Source organism: Lytechinus variegatus, chromosome 1 (assembly GCF_018143015.1).
Source record: "Lytechinus variegatus isolate NC3 chromosome 1, Lvar_3.0, whole genome shotgun sequence".
Taxonomy (NCBI): domain Eukaryota; kingdom Metazoa; phylum Echinodermata; class Echinoidea; order Temnopleuroida; family Toxopneustidae; genus Lytechinus; species Lytechinus variegatus.
In genome coordinates, this window is record NC_054740.1 from 21,551,243 (window position 1) to 21,569,125 (window position 17,883).

The window sequence follows — 17,883 nt, forward strand, 5'->3', positions numbered from 1 at the left end:
GAAAAAATGTTAATTAGAATCAACAGAGAAAAATCAAATAAACATAACGCTGAAAATTTCATCAAAATCGGATGTAAAATAAGAAAATTATGACATTTTAAAGTTTCGCTTATTTTTCACAAAACAGTGATATGCACGGCTAGGTGAGTCAGTCGATGATGTCCATCACTCACTATTTCTTTTGTTTTTTATTGTTTGAATTATAAGATATTTCATTTTTTTATAGATTTGAAAATAAGGACCAACTTGACTGAACCATATAGTATTAAACAATGCTAATTCCACATGTTCAGGGAGGGATTAATCGTTGTATCACTTGACAATGAGGAGAAAATTATAATATTTCATATTTCATATAATAAAATACAAAAGAAATAGAGAGTGGATGACGTCATAGTCTCCTCATTTGCATACCAGTCAGGATGTGCCTATAACTGTTTTGTGAAATTAAGCGAAATTTTAAAATGTCATAACTTTCTTATTTTACATCCGATTTTGATGAAATTTTCAGCGTTATGTTTGTTGGATTTTTCTCTTTTTATTCAAATAAACTTTTGTTGGGGTGGACTTGTCCTTTAAAGTAGAATAAAGCTAAAATGTACTTCAGTTGCCGTCAATAGGACACCCCCATGCAATGCTGGACCTGTGCTATGTATCATAATTTACAAATAATTATATCCAAGGTGAGTTAAAAGTTACTTAAGATCAAATTCAAGTTATGGACCCTTAGGCGTCTATTTTTCTCGTTTTTTTAAATTTTGTTTTCTTTTTATTTCATTTCATATTCTTTTAACACTTCGCACAGGAGATTTTAATGCGAAGTACTTAGATGGCGCTATACCATCTCAGTCACCAATATTTTCCATGTTTTCCCTTTATCTATAATGTATAGTAAGATATTTTCCTTCAAACTGCCCAGCAATATACATTTTTTAATACTTAATTGGGAAAGAGTTAGGGTGTGAAAAGGTCCCCTGCCCTAAGAAAACTTAAAAATTTCATGTGAAAGGACTACACTCTATCATAGACTTGACATAATTCTTGATTGGTTGAACTCTTGGGAAAGCAATTTTAATGAATCAAAGTATATATAGAGAGGATAGATTGAAATAATCAATTACGAAATGAGAAAACATTCTATGGTATAAAAGTGTATGGAAATGTTTCTTCATATGATAACCCTCAAGATGTTTTGTACACAAATTTGTTACATTCTCCATTATCTCGAGAGATGTTGTGAGCTCGATATTATTTTGTGTCAAACTCATATTGAGCTAAGAAGACTCGTGACATCTTCAGAGATAATGGGAGAAAATAGGGAATTTAGTGTATGAAATATAGGCATATGAAAAGTTGTAAGACTTAACTTTCATTTTGACCCATTTTTCAAATATATTTTGATTACGAATTCATGCGATAGAAAGTGTTCAGACATCGAATTAAGACATTAAACATTTCAATAAACCGTTGGATTCTACAAGAAAATTAAATTTAATTGAATGTTTACGCATTCTACAATGTTCTGTAAGATCTCCCACCGCCAAACATACATAATAAACAGTAACGCGTTAAATAATCACGCATTGAATATATTAGTCTAAATGTTAATCTTGTATAAAATGAAAAATTGTTTCGGTACTTTAAATGCTATACATGGCCGGGTGAAACAATATTATACGCTCATCATTCTGTTCGAATTTCATAACATTATTCTGTTAGCTTTTCGATAACACAACATTCATATTTCAGACGATGTAAGTAATAAGATTATCTTGATTATAATTTGAAGACAGTGGTCTGATGCATGAAAAGTTGCAATTGCTTTTGCTTGATTCCGTATGCATAAAAATGAGCGAGCAAATGCTTTTGCTAGTAAGTTCAAGCAATCGCTAACTGACTGCTAGCATTTCTTTGACGGTTGAGCTGTTGCTCAAAAGCGGAATGCATAAAACGAGCATTTCGCTTGTGCATGCGTTTAGGCACTTGCTTGGGTTTTTCAAGCGTTTGCGTGATCAAGTGTGTCGTAACCTACATGTACTTGTTTTCTTCCTAATAAGTGCAAACCAAATGCCACATGTATAAATTTATCAAAAAAGAAACGAGTACCACATCTGATCTGAGGAATAGATGTTATAGGAAAGAAGTGGTAATTTGCACTGCCACACCTTTGTGTTCGAGCTGCCTTTCTGTGAGTCGAGTTCGCACCAGAGTGACGTCTCTATTGTTCAAACTGCTAGCAATTGCTTTCTGAAGACAAGAAAATGGTTCAAGCACTAGCAAAGGGTTATGCATATGAAATAAAGCAAATGCTGAAGCATGATCTTTAGCTTGGATAACTATTGCTTCTGCTTGAAGTAACTGCCTGCCAGCAATGGTTACTTTTTATCCATCTGACCTAAATGATATAAATTATTTCAGAATCATTCATTCGATAAATGAGCAGATAACACTCTAAAAAGATCAAGTGAATAATTTAGTATTCGGAATGATAAAATTAATCAGATTAAGAATTATTTTGGCTTGTTGTTGAGTGAAATTCATCCTTTTAGATTATTCAGTGGATTTTGTTGTATGAAACGTTGGCTCTAGTAATTGTCTCTTCACACACTCCTGAATTCAGGGTTTGTTTTATACAACAGGGGTATGATTTTATATTTTTGTTGTTGTTAATTGTCACATAGTGAGTAGGCATAAAAAGTTTGACTCCACTAGTATTCTTTTTCATTGTACAAAACTGTTTAATATACGATTTGAATTTCATTGTTTAAAGATATACTTTAATCAACTATTACAGGGATTAACCCATACTAACGAGCTTTGCATTCCAGTGGGTTACCTTTTTTAATTTCTGTATATGATATTTTTGTGTTTTGCTTTACATTGTAACTTTTGTTCAATTTTGGAATGAAAAAGAATAAATGCAATCAATCAAGTATACTAACTCTTAAATTCACTCTAAATAAGCGACCCCTGACGTCGCCACACAACAAGCAAGGAGTAAAAAGCAAGCGAAACTATACACATTTTGTTTAGAGAAAAGATAATCAAATAAGGACTGAATTTCAAATATAGAACAAAGGACTACAACAAATGATTGAAATCATGTGTTCAAAAATATAATTAGATATTACAGAAATATGGATTGTTTGTTATGAGTATTCCATTTTTAGCTCACAACTTTGCAACTAGCAAATGAACACACACACACACACACAAAACCCATTCATGTAGATTCAAACAAAATGGAGAATACAAATGCATAGGGATGTGGTAAGTATATATTTACAGTCAAATTATCTAATAATACCCCCATTTTCTCTTCAAAAGAATTCATCAGTAATATTTGTATTAAAAATGTTTTAAAAAAACAGAGAAAGTACACGTATATATACGCGAATTGCCAACGCGACCTAACTGATCCTCCTTTTTTATCTTGCTTAAAAAAAATCATAATGAAATGCTTATTGATGGTAGGATATGGTGCATATATATTTGGTGTTTTTTTTTGGAGGGTGAAAAATTGCACCCCATAGCACAAAAGGAAATGGTTGACATCTCGCCCTCTATCCTGGAGAACTAATCATAAGATAATTAATAATCAAAGACGACCCGTAATATGTTCCTGAACGACATAGCAAAACTAAATGGATAGGTTAAATCACATGAAAAAGTCAACACCAGTACAGATGATGAAGTAGAAAATTAACAAATGAGATGAATAATAGATTACAAAATAAAAATATGTTTGAAACAATAATATTGTGTTTTAGAAGTTATGACTGAAATATCTATTAAGATGTTATGTATATGTGGAACAAAATAATACATTGAACTTCCTGAAATTATTTTATTTCATTTATTTGTAGTTTTATTTATACAGGGTAGCATTGTTAGTATCAGAACTGATATTCATTTTTTTCAAGTAAAAAAAACACTATTTACATATACATTAGATACATAAAAATGGAATTAAATTTTCTAAGCTCGTATTCTATTTCGCATTTACCCTGTGATTTTATTATCATGGTGACAGGGACGGCGGAACGTATTTTCGTTTGAGGGGGGGCAAAGCAAAATAGGGCACTTGTATGGTCAAAATGAGCATTTTGATGCAAACGGATATTTTCATCATAAGATTATCATCTGCGTGAAGTAGCTGTGTGTTTTATAATAATTAAGTTGAGGAAAGCCTTTTCAATTTTTTTATTGATGAAATATATATTTAGGCTTTATTTTTCCGCGAGCGAGCCAGCGATTTGGAAAAATTATTCAATCTGAACTTGTGGAACTAGCTCTTTGGTCAATTATGGCGCAAATTATTGTTAAAAGATGCGAGATATTGCGAGCGCGAATCGCGAGCTGAAAAGTTGTGATATACCAAACTGAAAATATAAATTCTAAGCACTTGATGCAACCAAGAACAGAATGAGTAGCTTACTAAACAATAATTGACGCGAGCGCAAAACGCGAGCCCAAAACTTGTAATGTTCCAACTTGAAAACAGGACATTCTAAGCATTTTTGTAACCAAGAACAGGATGAGTACCTTACTAAACAATAATTGATGCGAGCGCGAAGCGCGAGCCAAAAATGTTGTGCTTTTCTAACCTTAAATGCATTTTTACTTAAAAAGTGTATTTCATTTTGAAAAAGGGCACTTCCAATTATTTTGAATAAAGCGCATTTATCCTAATGGGATTTTTTTTTTTTGGGGGGGGGGGCAAGTACCCCCTCCCCCGGTTCCGCCGCCCCTGCATGGTGACTGGAATGGAATGTAGGACGGAACTTAAAAATGACAAAAATAAAGAATAATAAAACAAACTAACATTTCTCTACTGCACAAAAGAATTGGTACAAAATCATGAACGGTTTTTAAAAAAAGTTATATACAACACCAATATACCGGATTAACTCTTTAATTTCTAAGGCACGTACGCACCACAAGTTCTTTAAAATTTCTTTTGCGTAATATCGCTGTTTGAGTATATATCGCAATCGCTTTTTTTAAACGAGATTCATATTTTGCTTTATTTTGTATTGTCAGGAATAGATAGGTTAAGTGGTTTGAACCCAAGGAGTGCCTTGTGTCTCATGAACTGCTTTGACTTCCTGAAGTTTGTATCGGTTCCATGAAGCCAATCTAGTATCCCAAGAACTCCATAGTTATTGGTAAATCTATAAAAAGAACAAAGAATTGGAGGACAAAAATTATGTTCCGGACGGTATAGAATAATTAATAATAATAATGATAATAATAACGGCATATTTACCTAGAGTAACCGCTTCAGTTCCGGAAACTGTTCTATCCCGGCTTTAGCATGGTCACCTTGATCAAGCACTCGAGTATTCAAGGAATTTCTTCCTACCGGGTACCCATTCACCTCACCTGCGTCGAGTGCAGCACAATGTGGATAAATTTCTAAGGCCCAGTCAATAAAAAAAGGGGGCTTGGTTTGAATATCCCAAAAAGTAAATCTGAGGGTTTGTGAGCGTTTTAGCTTTTCACAGTTTAGGATTGCCCCGTGATGGTGTTCGCAACCTTTCATTTAACATCAGTATTTTGCCGAATCAACAATGAACTCATGATTATGATGATAAAGAAAGTGATTGCCATGCACTGGCAGGCATCACTTTGTCACGTATTTTTATACGACTGACTGGATGGTTCGATGTCTAGCAGATTGCTCTGAGTGTATACAACATACATAATTATATAATCGTCAAAAAGTACAAATCATTTTGAAATTCTTTGTTCTATATATAACTTGACTGATATCACTTTAAAACAATTCACGAGATATTTCTTGCCAAGTTCTTGAAATCAAGGTCTTGTCCGTACCGGACATAAGGTTTCGTTCGGTATTTAACACACCATGAACATTGATGAATCGATGACAGACATTTTCAAAGGTGTAATGTGCAAAACATTTTGACGAGGCTGAAGTTTGGAAATGAATGATGCATCATTTAACAAAAAATAAATAAATTTGCCACTATCTTTCCGCATCAAACCAATGTAATATTATACAAACATTGTGAAAATTGACTTAAATCAACATTTTCACAAAATTAGACCACAAAAAAAAGATACACATATTGAGCGGATATCACGATACATTAAACTATCAACTCACTTTAAATGATGGTAGTCATGGAATTCTGGCGATGGAAGAAATGGAAGATGATATCCTGAATGAGTGATGATTGACACAAAAAGAGCCACATTAAACCACACTGATGCTACAAAAATGTGAGAACCAGCAATGATCACGCCCAGTGCAGGTGGGAATAAGTTTGAGAGGACGTGTTCTATTGGATGCGCGTTAAAAGACGCCAAACCAAAAGGCGCTGTCCACTCGTGATGAATTTTGTGGAATTTCTTATACAACCATGGGTGGTGGAGTAATCTGTGGATTTATACAGAGAAGAGAAGATGAGATTAGATGGAAAGAGAGATGCACTCACTTGAGATGGTGGTAGTCATGGAACTCGGGAGACGGGAGAAGAGGTAGGTGGTATCCGGAGTGGTGGATCATCGAAGTATACTGAGCGAGCAGGAGCCAGATGTGGAAGGTGAAAAGATGCGATCCGACAAGAAGAGGACCGATGGCAAGTGGGATGGAGTTGGATAGGAGGTTCTCTATAGGATGAGCGTACATGGTGACTAGACCAATGGGTGCGGTCCATTCGTGATGTTGCTTGTGGACGGTCTTGTAGAGGGAGGGGTGGTGAAGAAGCCTTCAAAAAGAAATATGTTTCAATATGTTTCAAAGTACTGAATACCATTCATACCGCCGAAAAGGACCGTATGGTGTGACTGTAAATAAACCTTGAGATAAGCAATATATCTGGGAAAATAATAATTATAAAAGCCAATTATTATATTGGCGCGTCGTGGTCTAGTGGTTCTGACTCTCGTCTTTTAAAGAGAGGGTCTTGAGTTCGAATCCTAGCCATGGCGTGTTTTCTTTCAAGCAAGAAATTTATCCACACTGTGCTGCACTCGACCCAGGTGAGGTAAATGAGTACCGGCAGGAAGTAATTCCTCAAAAAGCTGTGCGCACTAATCGGTAGACTAGCTTAGCCGGGTAATATAGGAGCGCCTAGCACCTAGCAAAGTGGATACGCTATACAAATCCTATATTATTATTTTTATATTATTATTATTATATAGCGCTTTTCCCTGAATGCATATGGCTCAAAGCGCGTTGCAGCATATTATTACCCCGGTCATTGGATTCATTTCAATCCCGCACGAAAAGTGCACAGTTTCCACTCCCTGGGGAGCATTCATTGCATTCATCGCAGCCTCATTATGGCGCTGGCAAATTCAAACATACAATATCTTTCGCATCCTACCGGGTACCCATTTAGCACCTTGCCAACGCCTTGCCAAAGGACGCTAGACCGCAGTGGGATTCGAACACACGACCCTCTGGATGTATAAACATAGAAATTAAACAGATTCGAAATAGGGCCTGCATGTAGCTTGTACAAGGCTTGAAACAAACTTTAAAGGAAATCGAAGAGTAACACATAAGATACAACTCTTGTGCAGCACGTAACTGAACTAGAGAGGGGCGGTACTCGAGGATTACATTTTAGCACATATAGGCCTATGGTGACGTTTTCGGTCATTAATCAACCGATTTGAGCCTACTTCATTCTACATGTAACCTTTGAAGGTATTTAAATGAGAGGGGCAAGGTGACGTCACCCCTCCCTCGATAATAGGAGAGTTATACATTTTTTTTACACGACCCCATTCCATTCTTCCTTTTCTACCCCTACTCCTCTTTTACTTTTTTTATTGCTATTTGAAAATCATGTACGGGGGAGGGGGGTATTGCCCATTGGTTTGGTTTGGTTTGGTTTTATTTACCGTATAAAAATCACAATAAAATACATTGCACAAGATATGATATTAAATATAAATATATAAACATGCACATAAAAATATACGGATGGATCACTCTATTCAGAGCCATTGATATAATGGCTCTGTTCTTCCTAGAGGTCCAGTCAAGGTAACATGAAGAAAGATAATAGATTAATGATAACACGTATTTAAAATATTATTAATTAAAAAAAAAAAATACAAAAAAGCGAGTGGTAAACAAAATAATTATTAGACACAATTTCAAAAAAAAAAAAAAAAAAAAAATATATATATATATCCTAACCATTCCTAAACATGTACTTAAGGATACTTTAAACCTTAATTCCCCCCCCCCCTGTCAATCAAACGTTTACAGATCAAAGGTTTCTATCCATTTATCAAGGCCAGTTTTAAATAAAGTGAGTGTGTCGGGTCTGCGAAGATAAAGTGGGAGTTCATTATATATTTTCGATCCACGATAAGAAAATGTCCGCTTACAATAATTAGTCTTTGGTTTTGGCAATACAAGATTTCCAACATTTCTTAGAGAGTAAATACTTTCTTTGTGAACGAGATTACTTTGTAAATATTTCGGAGCTAAATCGCGAAAAATCTTATACAACATTATATACATGTGTTTTTTACGCCTAGTTTTCAGGGTTTCCCAATTTAACAGTTCATGAATTTGGAATATAGATTTGTGAGTGTAAGGACTTATTCCGAGAATTATGCGCCCAGCCCTATTTTGGAGTTATCTTGGTTATCTAACCCCATTCCTACACTTATAAAGATATTATTTATAATCACCTGTGACTATAGTAAAATCCGAATTCCTCGACCACAGTAAAGACAGCTATCTGATAAAGTAAAGTCTGGAAAGTTGGTAGCTCATCAACGGTAGATCCACACCCCCTCCAAACAGCAACGTAGTATAAAGCAACCAGGATGGGAATGTTATAAAGAGTTTGGTTCAGAAAGACGGTCCATAAAGTCCTTCGTAATTTACCGGCAGGGATCTAAGAATAATGACGAAAAAGTTTTAATGCAAGATCAATTATCTGGACACATGTAATGTATATACTTGCTAGGATTCATCCAAAAGACTTAGTAAAAGGGGTTACAATTATAATTATCGTTGTATTAGTTACACAAGATACGGGAGCCCCGGATCCGGTGGGTGTGTGTGTGTGTGTGTGGGGGGGGGGGGGCTGAGTGTGCTTTAGACCCCCACTTCTTTCTGTCAGCGTGTATAAAAATGTTTAAATTATCATCCTATTGTGTGTGTGTTTTTGCAAGTTTAGTCCATTCCCACTTTCAAAACCGTTCCACAGTCCCTCCTGGCAGGCAACGAATATATGAGTTTACCCATATAACACACCGTCTTACTGCATTGTGATTAATAAATATGATACGATAGTATTACAAGAAAAAAATAATAATATCGTCATTTCGAGTTTTATTGAAATTTTGTTTCCTCAACAACTGTAGTTGTTTGTTTTCCCATTACCAAAGTCTTTTGGCATCATAACATGACATGGTTCAACAAACTATTGCTTTTACAGTGACATATAGATAACTCCAAGATCTAAACTGATATATCTATCATGTATATAGGTAACTCAAATATTTTCTAGTTTATCAATACGGCACTTAGGCCTGAACAATATTTTATCAGTTCACTTGATATCTTAAATTTGTTTACACGTAGAAGCAAACATCGCCGAATCACAAGAGTTTGGTAATATCGGGCCAAAAATAATCGCAAAAGTAAATATGACGATAATCGACAATTTTCTTTAAAGGAGAATGAAACCTTTTGACAAGATATAGCTTGTGTGAAAACAGACAAATCAAAGAAACAGAGCAAAGAAAGTTTGAGAAAAATCGGACAAATAATGAGAAAGTAATGAGCATTTGAATATTACGATCACTATATAATGCTGTGAAGATCCTCACATTGGCAATGCGACAAAGATGTGTGATGTTACTTGTGAACAACTCTCCCCTTTACTTTAGTATACATATTTCCCTTAAACTGCCTATTTTATCACATCTATCTGTAGATCATGTATTCTTTCTATAGGAGGTCATGTAATACAGAATTTTAAAGAATACATCATGGGCAAAGAGTTTGTATCACCATAAGAAAAAGCAAAAAGAGACATTTTGGGGGGTATTTTATAGTCCATCAAAGGGAAATTTGTTCTTTTTCTTTGATTTTTCTGTTTTGACACAAGCCTACTTGTTCCAAAGGTTCATTCCCCTTTAATTCTTTAGATTAAAAATCGTTGGGCAAGGTCACTAGATATCAGACTGCTATTTTTATATTTTTTTATCATATTGTTTTTTTTATGTTAGACATACCGTTTTAAAATGCATGCATGCAGTTTCGTCAACGTCATAAAAACTTATCCAATTATAACCCTTTTTTCTATCTTTTGAATAAGTTATAAATAAACACGGACTCACCTTTTACTTTAGAAAGACAATAAAATTTGAAAATCGTGACGACTCACCACATGGTCTACTTTCATTTAGACTAATGCCATTCCGTCCATCAACATTTCGTCTAACAACCATTTGGTCCAATAATCATTTGGTCCAATAATCATTTGATCCAATAATCATTTGATCCAATCATCACTTCGTCTAATCACCATTTCGTCTATTACTATTTCATCTTATTTCATTTTCTCCAATTAACAGTTAATCCAATTAAATCAAATTGTACATGGACGAAATGGCTATTGGACCAACTGGTTATCAGACGAAATGGTGAATGGACGAATTGGCAATTAGAACATGTGGATAGTGGACGAACTGATGGTATGATAGTAGACGAGTTGGCAATTAGACGAATTGGCATTAGACGAAATGGAAATAAACCCCATTGATTACCTCTGTTTGGTCTAACTGCACTTTGTATCTCGTAATGAATTTTGGTTTTCCGGTCAGATCCATGATGAGAAACAATCCTCCTAGTAGCCAGTGCTCCAGCATAGATAGACAATGAAGAGCTAAAACGATCAAGAAAAAAAAGAAAATTTTAATCATTCTAATTAGTGTCAAAGTCTTTTATGCAAAAATGCATTTGTCGTAGGTCTTTATATCTGATTATCTCTATAATCATTGCGATAATTTTCTAAGATGATGGTAATAATAATAATAACAGTATCAATAAATGACATAAACGGCTGTATATAGACAGGGTGAAATGGGAAGGTCCATGTACACCTACCTATTCCCATTTTAGCCAGATTTCCATCAAAATAATCATAGAAGACTCCCCACTGCCTGGCTATGAAGTTCCCGGATGCAAACCACAATGATTGGCCATGATGAAGAAGAGTGGATCGGAATGCGACACAGAATATTGCAAACATTACACCAAGGATGGACATGATGGCGGTACTCAGGCTGGCTTGGTCTGGTGACTGGAAATATGATATAAAAAATTGATAAGAGAAAAAGTGAGGTATAGGCCTATATAGGTAGAGAAAAGTAAAACGATGAAGGAGCTTCAAATAAAGGAGAGGAGAGGAAGAAAATTTGTAACGATGAGGGGAAAAATGTATATATATATATATATATATATATATATATATATATATATATATATATATATATATATATATAAAGACACACACACAAACGAAACCTGCATTAAACTAATGAAAAAAGTACTTTAGTAATCGGATATCTGCCTTACTAGACAAATATATTTTGTGGAGACCGAAATAAGAATGAATTTCAATGAAATAAGTATAACGATAAGAAAAGGGAATGCATGTACACAAACAATTTAAAATCAAATAAATAACGGAGCGGGGGCAAGTATAAGAGTATGGGTAGGAAAATATAGAGGCATAATATGGTCGGTTTGATTATTATTTATTCGGCAAATAATATACAAAAATACATTTGAGTGTAAACAATACAAAATAAGAAATATCAGCCATTGGAACGCCAGGGACAGAAAATGTTAACTTAATTACTGTGGCATGAAGCCTCCTGTCCTAATTCCAATGATTGAATTACAATATAAACAACTAAACAATAATAAATACTCATAATTATAAAGGGGTGTGGCAAGCGATTAATAAAACACTTCAGGAATAGATTACTGAAATGTTAATCGATTACTGGAGGTGCCGTGGCCGAGTGGTCTAAGGCGCCTGGCTATACATGGAAAGTCCGGAGTTCGATCCACGGCCGCGGCACCTATGCCCGTGAGCAAGGCATTTAATCTACAATGCTCTTTTATCCTGCTTTCAAATCAAATAAATGGAAATGCTATATGCATTATTAGTGTGCACTTGTTTAAAAAAAAATGTGTTTGGGAGTGAGACGGGAGAAGTGTGTGAGTGGGCGAGTTTGTGTGTCTGTATACGGGGGAGGGTTTGTGTGGGAGAGAGATTAGATTAAAAAAAAAAACACGAATTTATAGACAAAAATTAGTTATTTTTCGTGGCGAATAATCTGAAAATTTATTTTTCCAAGATTTCCAAGATTTGTGAGATTTTATCAGCATGGTTAGATCATAGAGCTATCTCTGTTAGCTCCATGGTTAGATCCTAAAGGTCCACCTATAATGTTATCGATAGCCGACAGAAAGGGCATTTCATCAAGAGCTTCTTTTACTGTAGTTCATGAATCATATACTGTTTGATAGACTTACCTTCTTGATGTTTTCTTTGTTCCTGTCGAAATGTACTCCATTTTCTTTAGTATGATTTGCCATGATTTGCTAGTCACTTTTTAGTCTGTTTGAAGTAATCCTATATTAAAAATTGAAAATGTAAATTTATCCACACAATCAATTCAGTGACGAATCGAATTTATAAAGGAGTAAAAAGGGAGAAAGGACGAGAAACATAGTTGGAAAGAAGAAATTATTGTACATTATAATATATTATAATCAAATATATTATGTTATATTACTTAAGAAATAGTTTTTCACAACTTTATGAAACATAATTTGCTCAGGGCCTATGTGATCATCATTCCTGGTGCTCGAATTATCTGTTTAACGCGATATATATATATATAATCCTGTTGTACTGAAACATCTCGTTTTCAATACCAAACAAATTTCCTCGCACTTGTTATTGTTTTATGTAGTGACATATGCTTCTTTTTCATGACTATAAAGTGATTGCCCCCTTTAAGGTCTGAATGTAAAAAAAATCAGTCCGTGCTTACGTTCGTTAGTTTTTCAGCTCACGTTTCGCGCACACATAATTTGGTTAGTGAAATACGTATGGTCTTAGTGAATTCCTACAAGATTGGCCATCTTCAGGTCTGAATTTCCTAAATTTTCAGCTCGCGCTCGCAATATTTGATTAGTGAGATGTGTATAATAATCATGATTACAATGACTACAAGAAAGGTTTCATGTGATTAGATGAAATTCTTACAAAATCAGCAAGCACTTGGCACTCACATTAGATAACAATGGTGATATATATACATACTCTTAATGGATTCCTAAAAATAGTCCTTAAAATGTTTCTGTTTGGGGTCAAAATATACACAAAAATTTCAGCTCGCGCTTTGCGCTCGCATTGTTTGTTTCGCGAGACAGGTATTTTTTTTTTCAATTCAAATAAACATTTATTTTCCTCCATTTTACAAAGTTACATTCATTATTGTTCACAAGAATACACTAAAAATCAATTTCTATAAAGAATATAAATATAAACAACTTATGTGTAAAGAGGAAGGCGTATGTCCCTAGAAGCATAATGCTTGTGGCGGGATACGCCTGTGGACAAATATATACAATACACAAAATACAATACAAAGATGAGAAGGGCGAGGAAAGGAGAAGAGAAGTAGAAAAGAAAACGGGAAGAAAACGAGAGAGGGAGAAGTGAGCAGGAAGGCGGGCGGGCATGAGTTACCGAGTACCGAGCAAGTAGAGCGTACAACAATGTATGATGGAGAGAGGGAGAGATAAAAATAATAATGCCTCAACATTTGCACATTATTCATGTTAACTTAAGATCAAAAGGAATGTAAGGTATTAGGATATTCAAGCATAGGATGATAAAATTGATTTTTTAATCTTAAATTTTAAGCTAGTTGCTGACAAGGATTTTTTTTATGTAGTCTGGAAGATCATTCCATATTTTCGGGCCAGAATAACGGATGTTGTGTTGAAAGATAATCTTTTTGTGTTTAGGAATATATATTTGGTTATTAGTTCGGGTATCAAAATGATGTATATTTGATACATGAGAAATAAGGCTTTAATCACGTATGACTACATTCTTGAACATGATTTAGATATATTTGTCATCACAGAATCATGGCTGAAAGATGACGATCAAGTTATCAAGGGTGAATGTACCCCACCTGGATATACGCTCATCAACACTCCACGTAAAATTGGAAGTGGGGGAGGCATAACAGTTATCTTCAAATCTGAGCTCAAATTACAAACCCGCACTTTGGTGAATGAGTTTAGGACATTTGAGTGTGTCCATGTTGTGAACAAGTTATCGTCATCTTCTTCACTATTGAATCTGGTTGCTGTTTACCGACCGCCACCATCACCCACAAATGGACTGTCCTTGGTGGATTTCATGAGTGAATTTGATACCTTTTTGACTGATATGTATGTAATCCCAGGCAAACTAATTTTGCTTGGAGATTTCAACTTCCACATAGACAATCCTACTAAGACAGATGTGAATGGTTTTCTCCAGGCTATATCAGCGGCCGGCTTACATCAGCATGTTACAGGTCCAACCCACTCACGGGGACACACACTGGATCTTGTTTTCACCAGAGAATCTGAATCAATAATCAAGAGATGCAGCGTGCAGGATATGCTGATGTCTGACCATTCTGTAGTGAGGTTGGAGCTGACAATCCCTGTCAGTCAGCAAGAGATGATCACAAGAACATCTCGTAATTATAAAGCAATTGATAGGGACAGATTCAGAGATTCCCTTCAAACGATGACTCAGAAGTTTTCACAACATGAGGATACTGATCATAATTATGATTGGTACAATGATACACTGCGTGGTCTTATTGATTCCTTGGCTCCATCGACAGAAAGGACCTGTGCTGTACGTAGAAGAATGCCTTGGTACACCGAGGAGATCCATCTTGCTCGACGGAAAAGGCGCAGAGCTGAAAGGAAATGGCAGAAAAGCAAATCTGCAATAGATCACGATAGCTATCTAGTTGCAAAGCGTGAAACATCAAATCTGATCTGCAGGACAAAGATGTCCTACTTTCAACATGCACTTTCTTCTTCGGATACCAAGGAAGTCTACAGGACATTGGACTATTTACTGAACAGAAAGAATATGTGTCTTCCTTTCCATGACTGTGCGGAGACCTTGTGTAATCAGTTTTCTACATTCTTTACCAACAAGATTGAAAAGATTCATGAAAGTCTTGGGGATATCACTTCCTGTTCCGGGACCTCGATTGAATCTAGACCGTTTTCATCATCTCCTATGGTCTGTTTCGATCTGACAACTGAAGATGAGATATTGAAAATCATCAAGGGTTCTGCAAGTAAGTCATGCAGTCTGGACCCCATTCCTACATGGTTCCTGAAGGAAAACATCCAAGATCTTCTTCCCATCATAACCAAGATAGTCAACTCCTCGCTCTCATCAGGAAACTTTCCAGCGGCAGCGAGAACTGCAGTTATACGACCACTTCTCAAAAAGCCATCACTCGACAGGAACTGTCTTTCCAATTATAGACCTGTGTCAAATTTGAGTTTTGTTGGAAAGATCATTGAAAAAGTTGTATGTCGAAGACTTATGGATCACATGGCTGATAATGACCTGTTTGAGCAACACCAATCGGCATACAGACCACACCATAGTACGGAAACAGCTCTAGTGAAGGTGAAAAATGATATAATGTTTGCCTTAGATAAAGGTCATATGGCACTTTTGTTGTCACTTGATCTATCAGCAGCATTCGATACCATCGACAGGCAAATTTTGATATCTCGTATGTCAAACAGGTTAGGAGTCAACGGTATTGCACTCAAGTGGTTCAAATCCTACCTTGCAGACTGGACTACCAAAGTAGAAATAGGTGGGAAGTCATCTCAGTGTAGTGCGAGTTCTATAGGCTTACCGCAGGGGTCTGTATTCGGGCCGATCGGCTACTGTATCTACACCTTACCTGTAGGAGACATCGCTCGTCATCATAATGTCTTCTACCATACTTATGCTGATGACATACAGCTTTACGTAACATTTGATCCTAAGGTTTGCAGTGTAGATGAGGCAAAGAAGACTCTTTGTGCTTGTGTCACAGACATCTGTAGTTGGATGACTCATAACAGACTTAAACTCAATGAAGGAAAGACTGAATTTCTTGTCATAGGTTCAAGTCATAACCTTCGTTCCCTAAGTGATGTTAGCCTTGGTATTGGTTCTGCTACTATTGTATCATCCAAATCTGTTAGAAACCTTGGTGCTTACTTTGATTGTAATATGAATATGTTAGAACAAGTTAATCAATTATGTAAATCTGTCAGATTCCATCTGAGAAACATATCGCAGATAAGAAAGTACATAACTGAAGAAACCTGCCACAGTGCTGTTCGTTGTCATATTTTGTCCAGATTAGATTACTGTAACAGCCTATTAACATCTGTTCCCCAAGTGTATTTGAAGCGCCTACAAAGTTTACAAAACTGGGCAGCCCGTATTATCTTTAGGGTGGACCGACGTCATGATCCTGGCCCTTTACTTAAATCTCTTCATTGGCTCCCAGTAAAGAAGAGAATTGTCTTTAAATTACTTCTTTTTGTCTTCAAAGCCTTTAATAATCAGATGCCAAAATATATCAAAGATAGCCTTTCTTCCCATAGACCAACTCGCCCTAATCTCCGTTCATCTAAAGACCCATATTTGCTTGCCATACCCAAAACTCGTACAAAATCAGGTGATCGCACATTCAGTGTTACTGCTTCTAAAGAATGGAACAACATACCCACTTTCATTAAATCATCAAACTCTTCAGATCAATTCAAGAAACTTCTAAAAACATACCTCTTTTCTGATTAATTTCTTTTGAATGTATTTTTATTGTAATTATTATGTACTCTTGTTTAAACTCGTTTGTAAACGCTGTGATATAGTTAACTATGGAGAGCGTACTAAATGCTAGTTATTATTATTTATTTTATTATTATTAAGAAATCACGAAAATTTTCTGGAATTTGAGAATTTAAACACCTGTACATAAAATTACATTGCTGAAGTTTATTGATGTCGTTAAATTTCAGCAGTTTCTGGGAATGAAATAAAGATTTCGTGTCTGTTGGTGGTATGATGTCGTTCACAGAAATTATACGCACAATTTTATTTTGAAGGGAACATAATTTTTTAAGATGGGTTTGGTATGTGTTAGTCCAGACCAAATTATAATAATAAAGGTACGTATCATGATTACAAAAATTTGCTTATAATGTCCCTTTTAAGGTCTGAATATCAAATATTGTCAGCTCGGGCTTCGCACTCGCATCATTTGATCAGTGAGTTACATATCCATTTAATGGCGCAGTCCTTAAAATGTCTCTATTGGGTCAGTATTCTTGGCAATTGAGTGCGCTTCGCGCGCCTACTAAGTGACTCAAAATTTTTGCTGGTGCCCCCCCATGCCGTGACCCACGATACGCCACTGATGACTTCGAGTCTTGCAACACGATATCAAGAATAAACATTCTAGCCAAAAGAAACCGCAATATAAGGGGCGGATCAAGCTTCCGCCAATGGAGGGGGGGGGGGCGCAAAAAGTTATCTATATAAAACAACATTACATAAGCCATATTTAAATAGTGCGAGCGCGAAGCACGAGCTAAAATTTGTGGAAAATTTCTTTTTTTTTTGTCCTGAAAATTGAGCAAAATGTAGTTCAGAATGTAAATCCTTATTAAAAATTTTATTATAAAAATCAATAATGCGAGGGCTAAGCGCCAGTTTAGAATATTTTATATTTGATCTGAAAAGGGGTCAA

At 35.5% G+C, this 17,883-nt stretch overlaps 1 protein-coding gene across 2 annotated transcripts; it reads right to left on the bottom strand.

The window, feature by feature from the left end:
• Window positions 1-4,678: 4,678 nt before the first annotated feature.
• Window positions 4,679-12,677, bottom strand: LOC121409106 (fatty acid hydroxylase domain-containing protein 2-like). Of its 2 annotated transcripts, none has more exons than XM_041600937.1 (6): window positions 12,557-12,677; window positions 11,117-11,312; window positions 10,777-10,895; window positions 8,686-8,894; window positions 6,134-6,406; window positions 4,679-5,174 (listed from the first exon to the last, which is right to left on the bottom strand). In XM_041600937.1, the coding sequence occupies exons 1-6, from the start codon at window positions 12,617-12,619 to the stop codon at window positions 5,027-5,029; spliced, it is 1,008 nt and encodes a 335-aa protein (XP_041456871.1). In that variant the 5' UTR covers window positions 12,620-12,677; the 3' UTR covers window positions 4,679-5,026. The 2 variants fall into 2 exon arrangements, with proteins under 2 accessions (XP_041456871.1, XP_041456865.1); XM_041600931.1 differs by lacking the exon at window positions 6,134-6,406 and adding an exon at window positions 6,465-6,737 and having other exon boundaries at window positions 12,557-12,675.
• Between the last annotated feature and the right edge of the window lie 5,206 nt (window positions 12,678-17,883).

Coding starts and splice junctions, on each gene's coding strand:
- LOC121409106 (XM_041600937.1), bottom strand. CDS start 12,619: ATGGCAAATCATACTAAAGAAAATGGAGTACATTTCGACAGGAACAAA. Junction 11,313..12,556: donor ACAAAGAAAACATCAAGAAG/GTAAGTCTATCA, acceptor TCATATTTCCAG/TCACCAGACCAAGCCAGCCT. Junction 10,896..11,116: donor TCTGGCTAAAATGGGAATAG/GTAGGTGTACAT, acceptor TGATCGTTTTAG/CTCTTCATTGTCTATCTATG.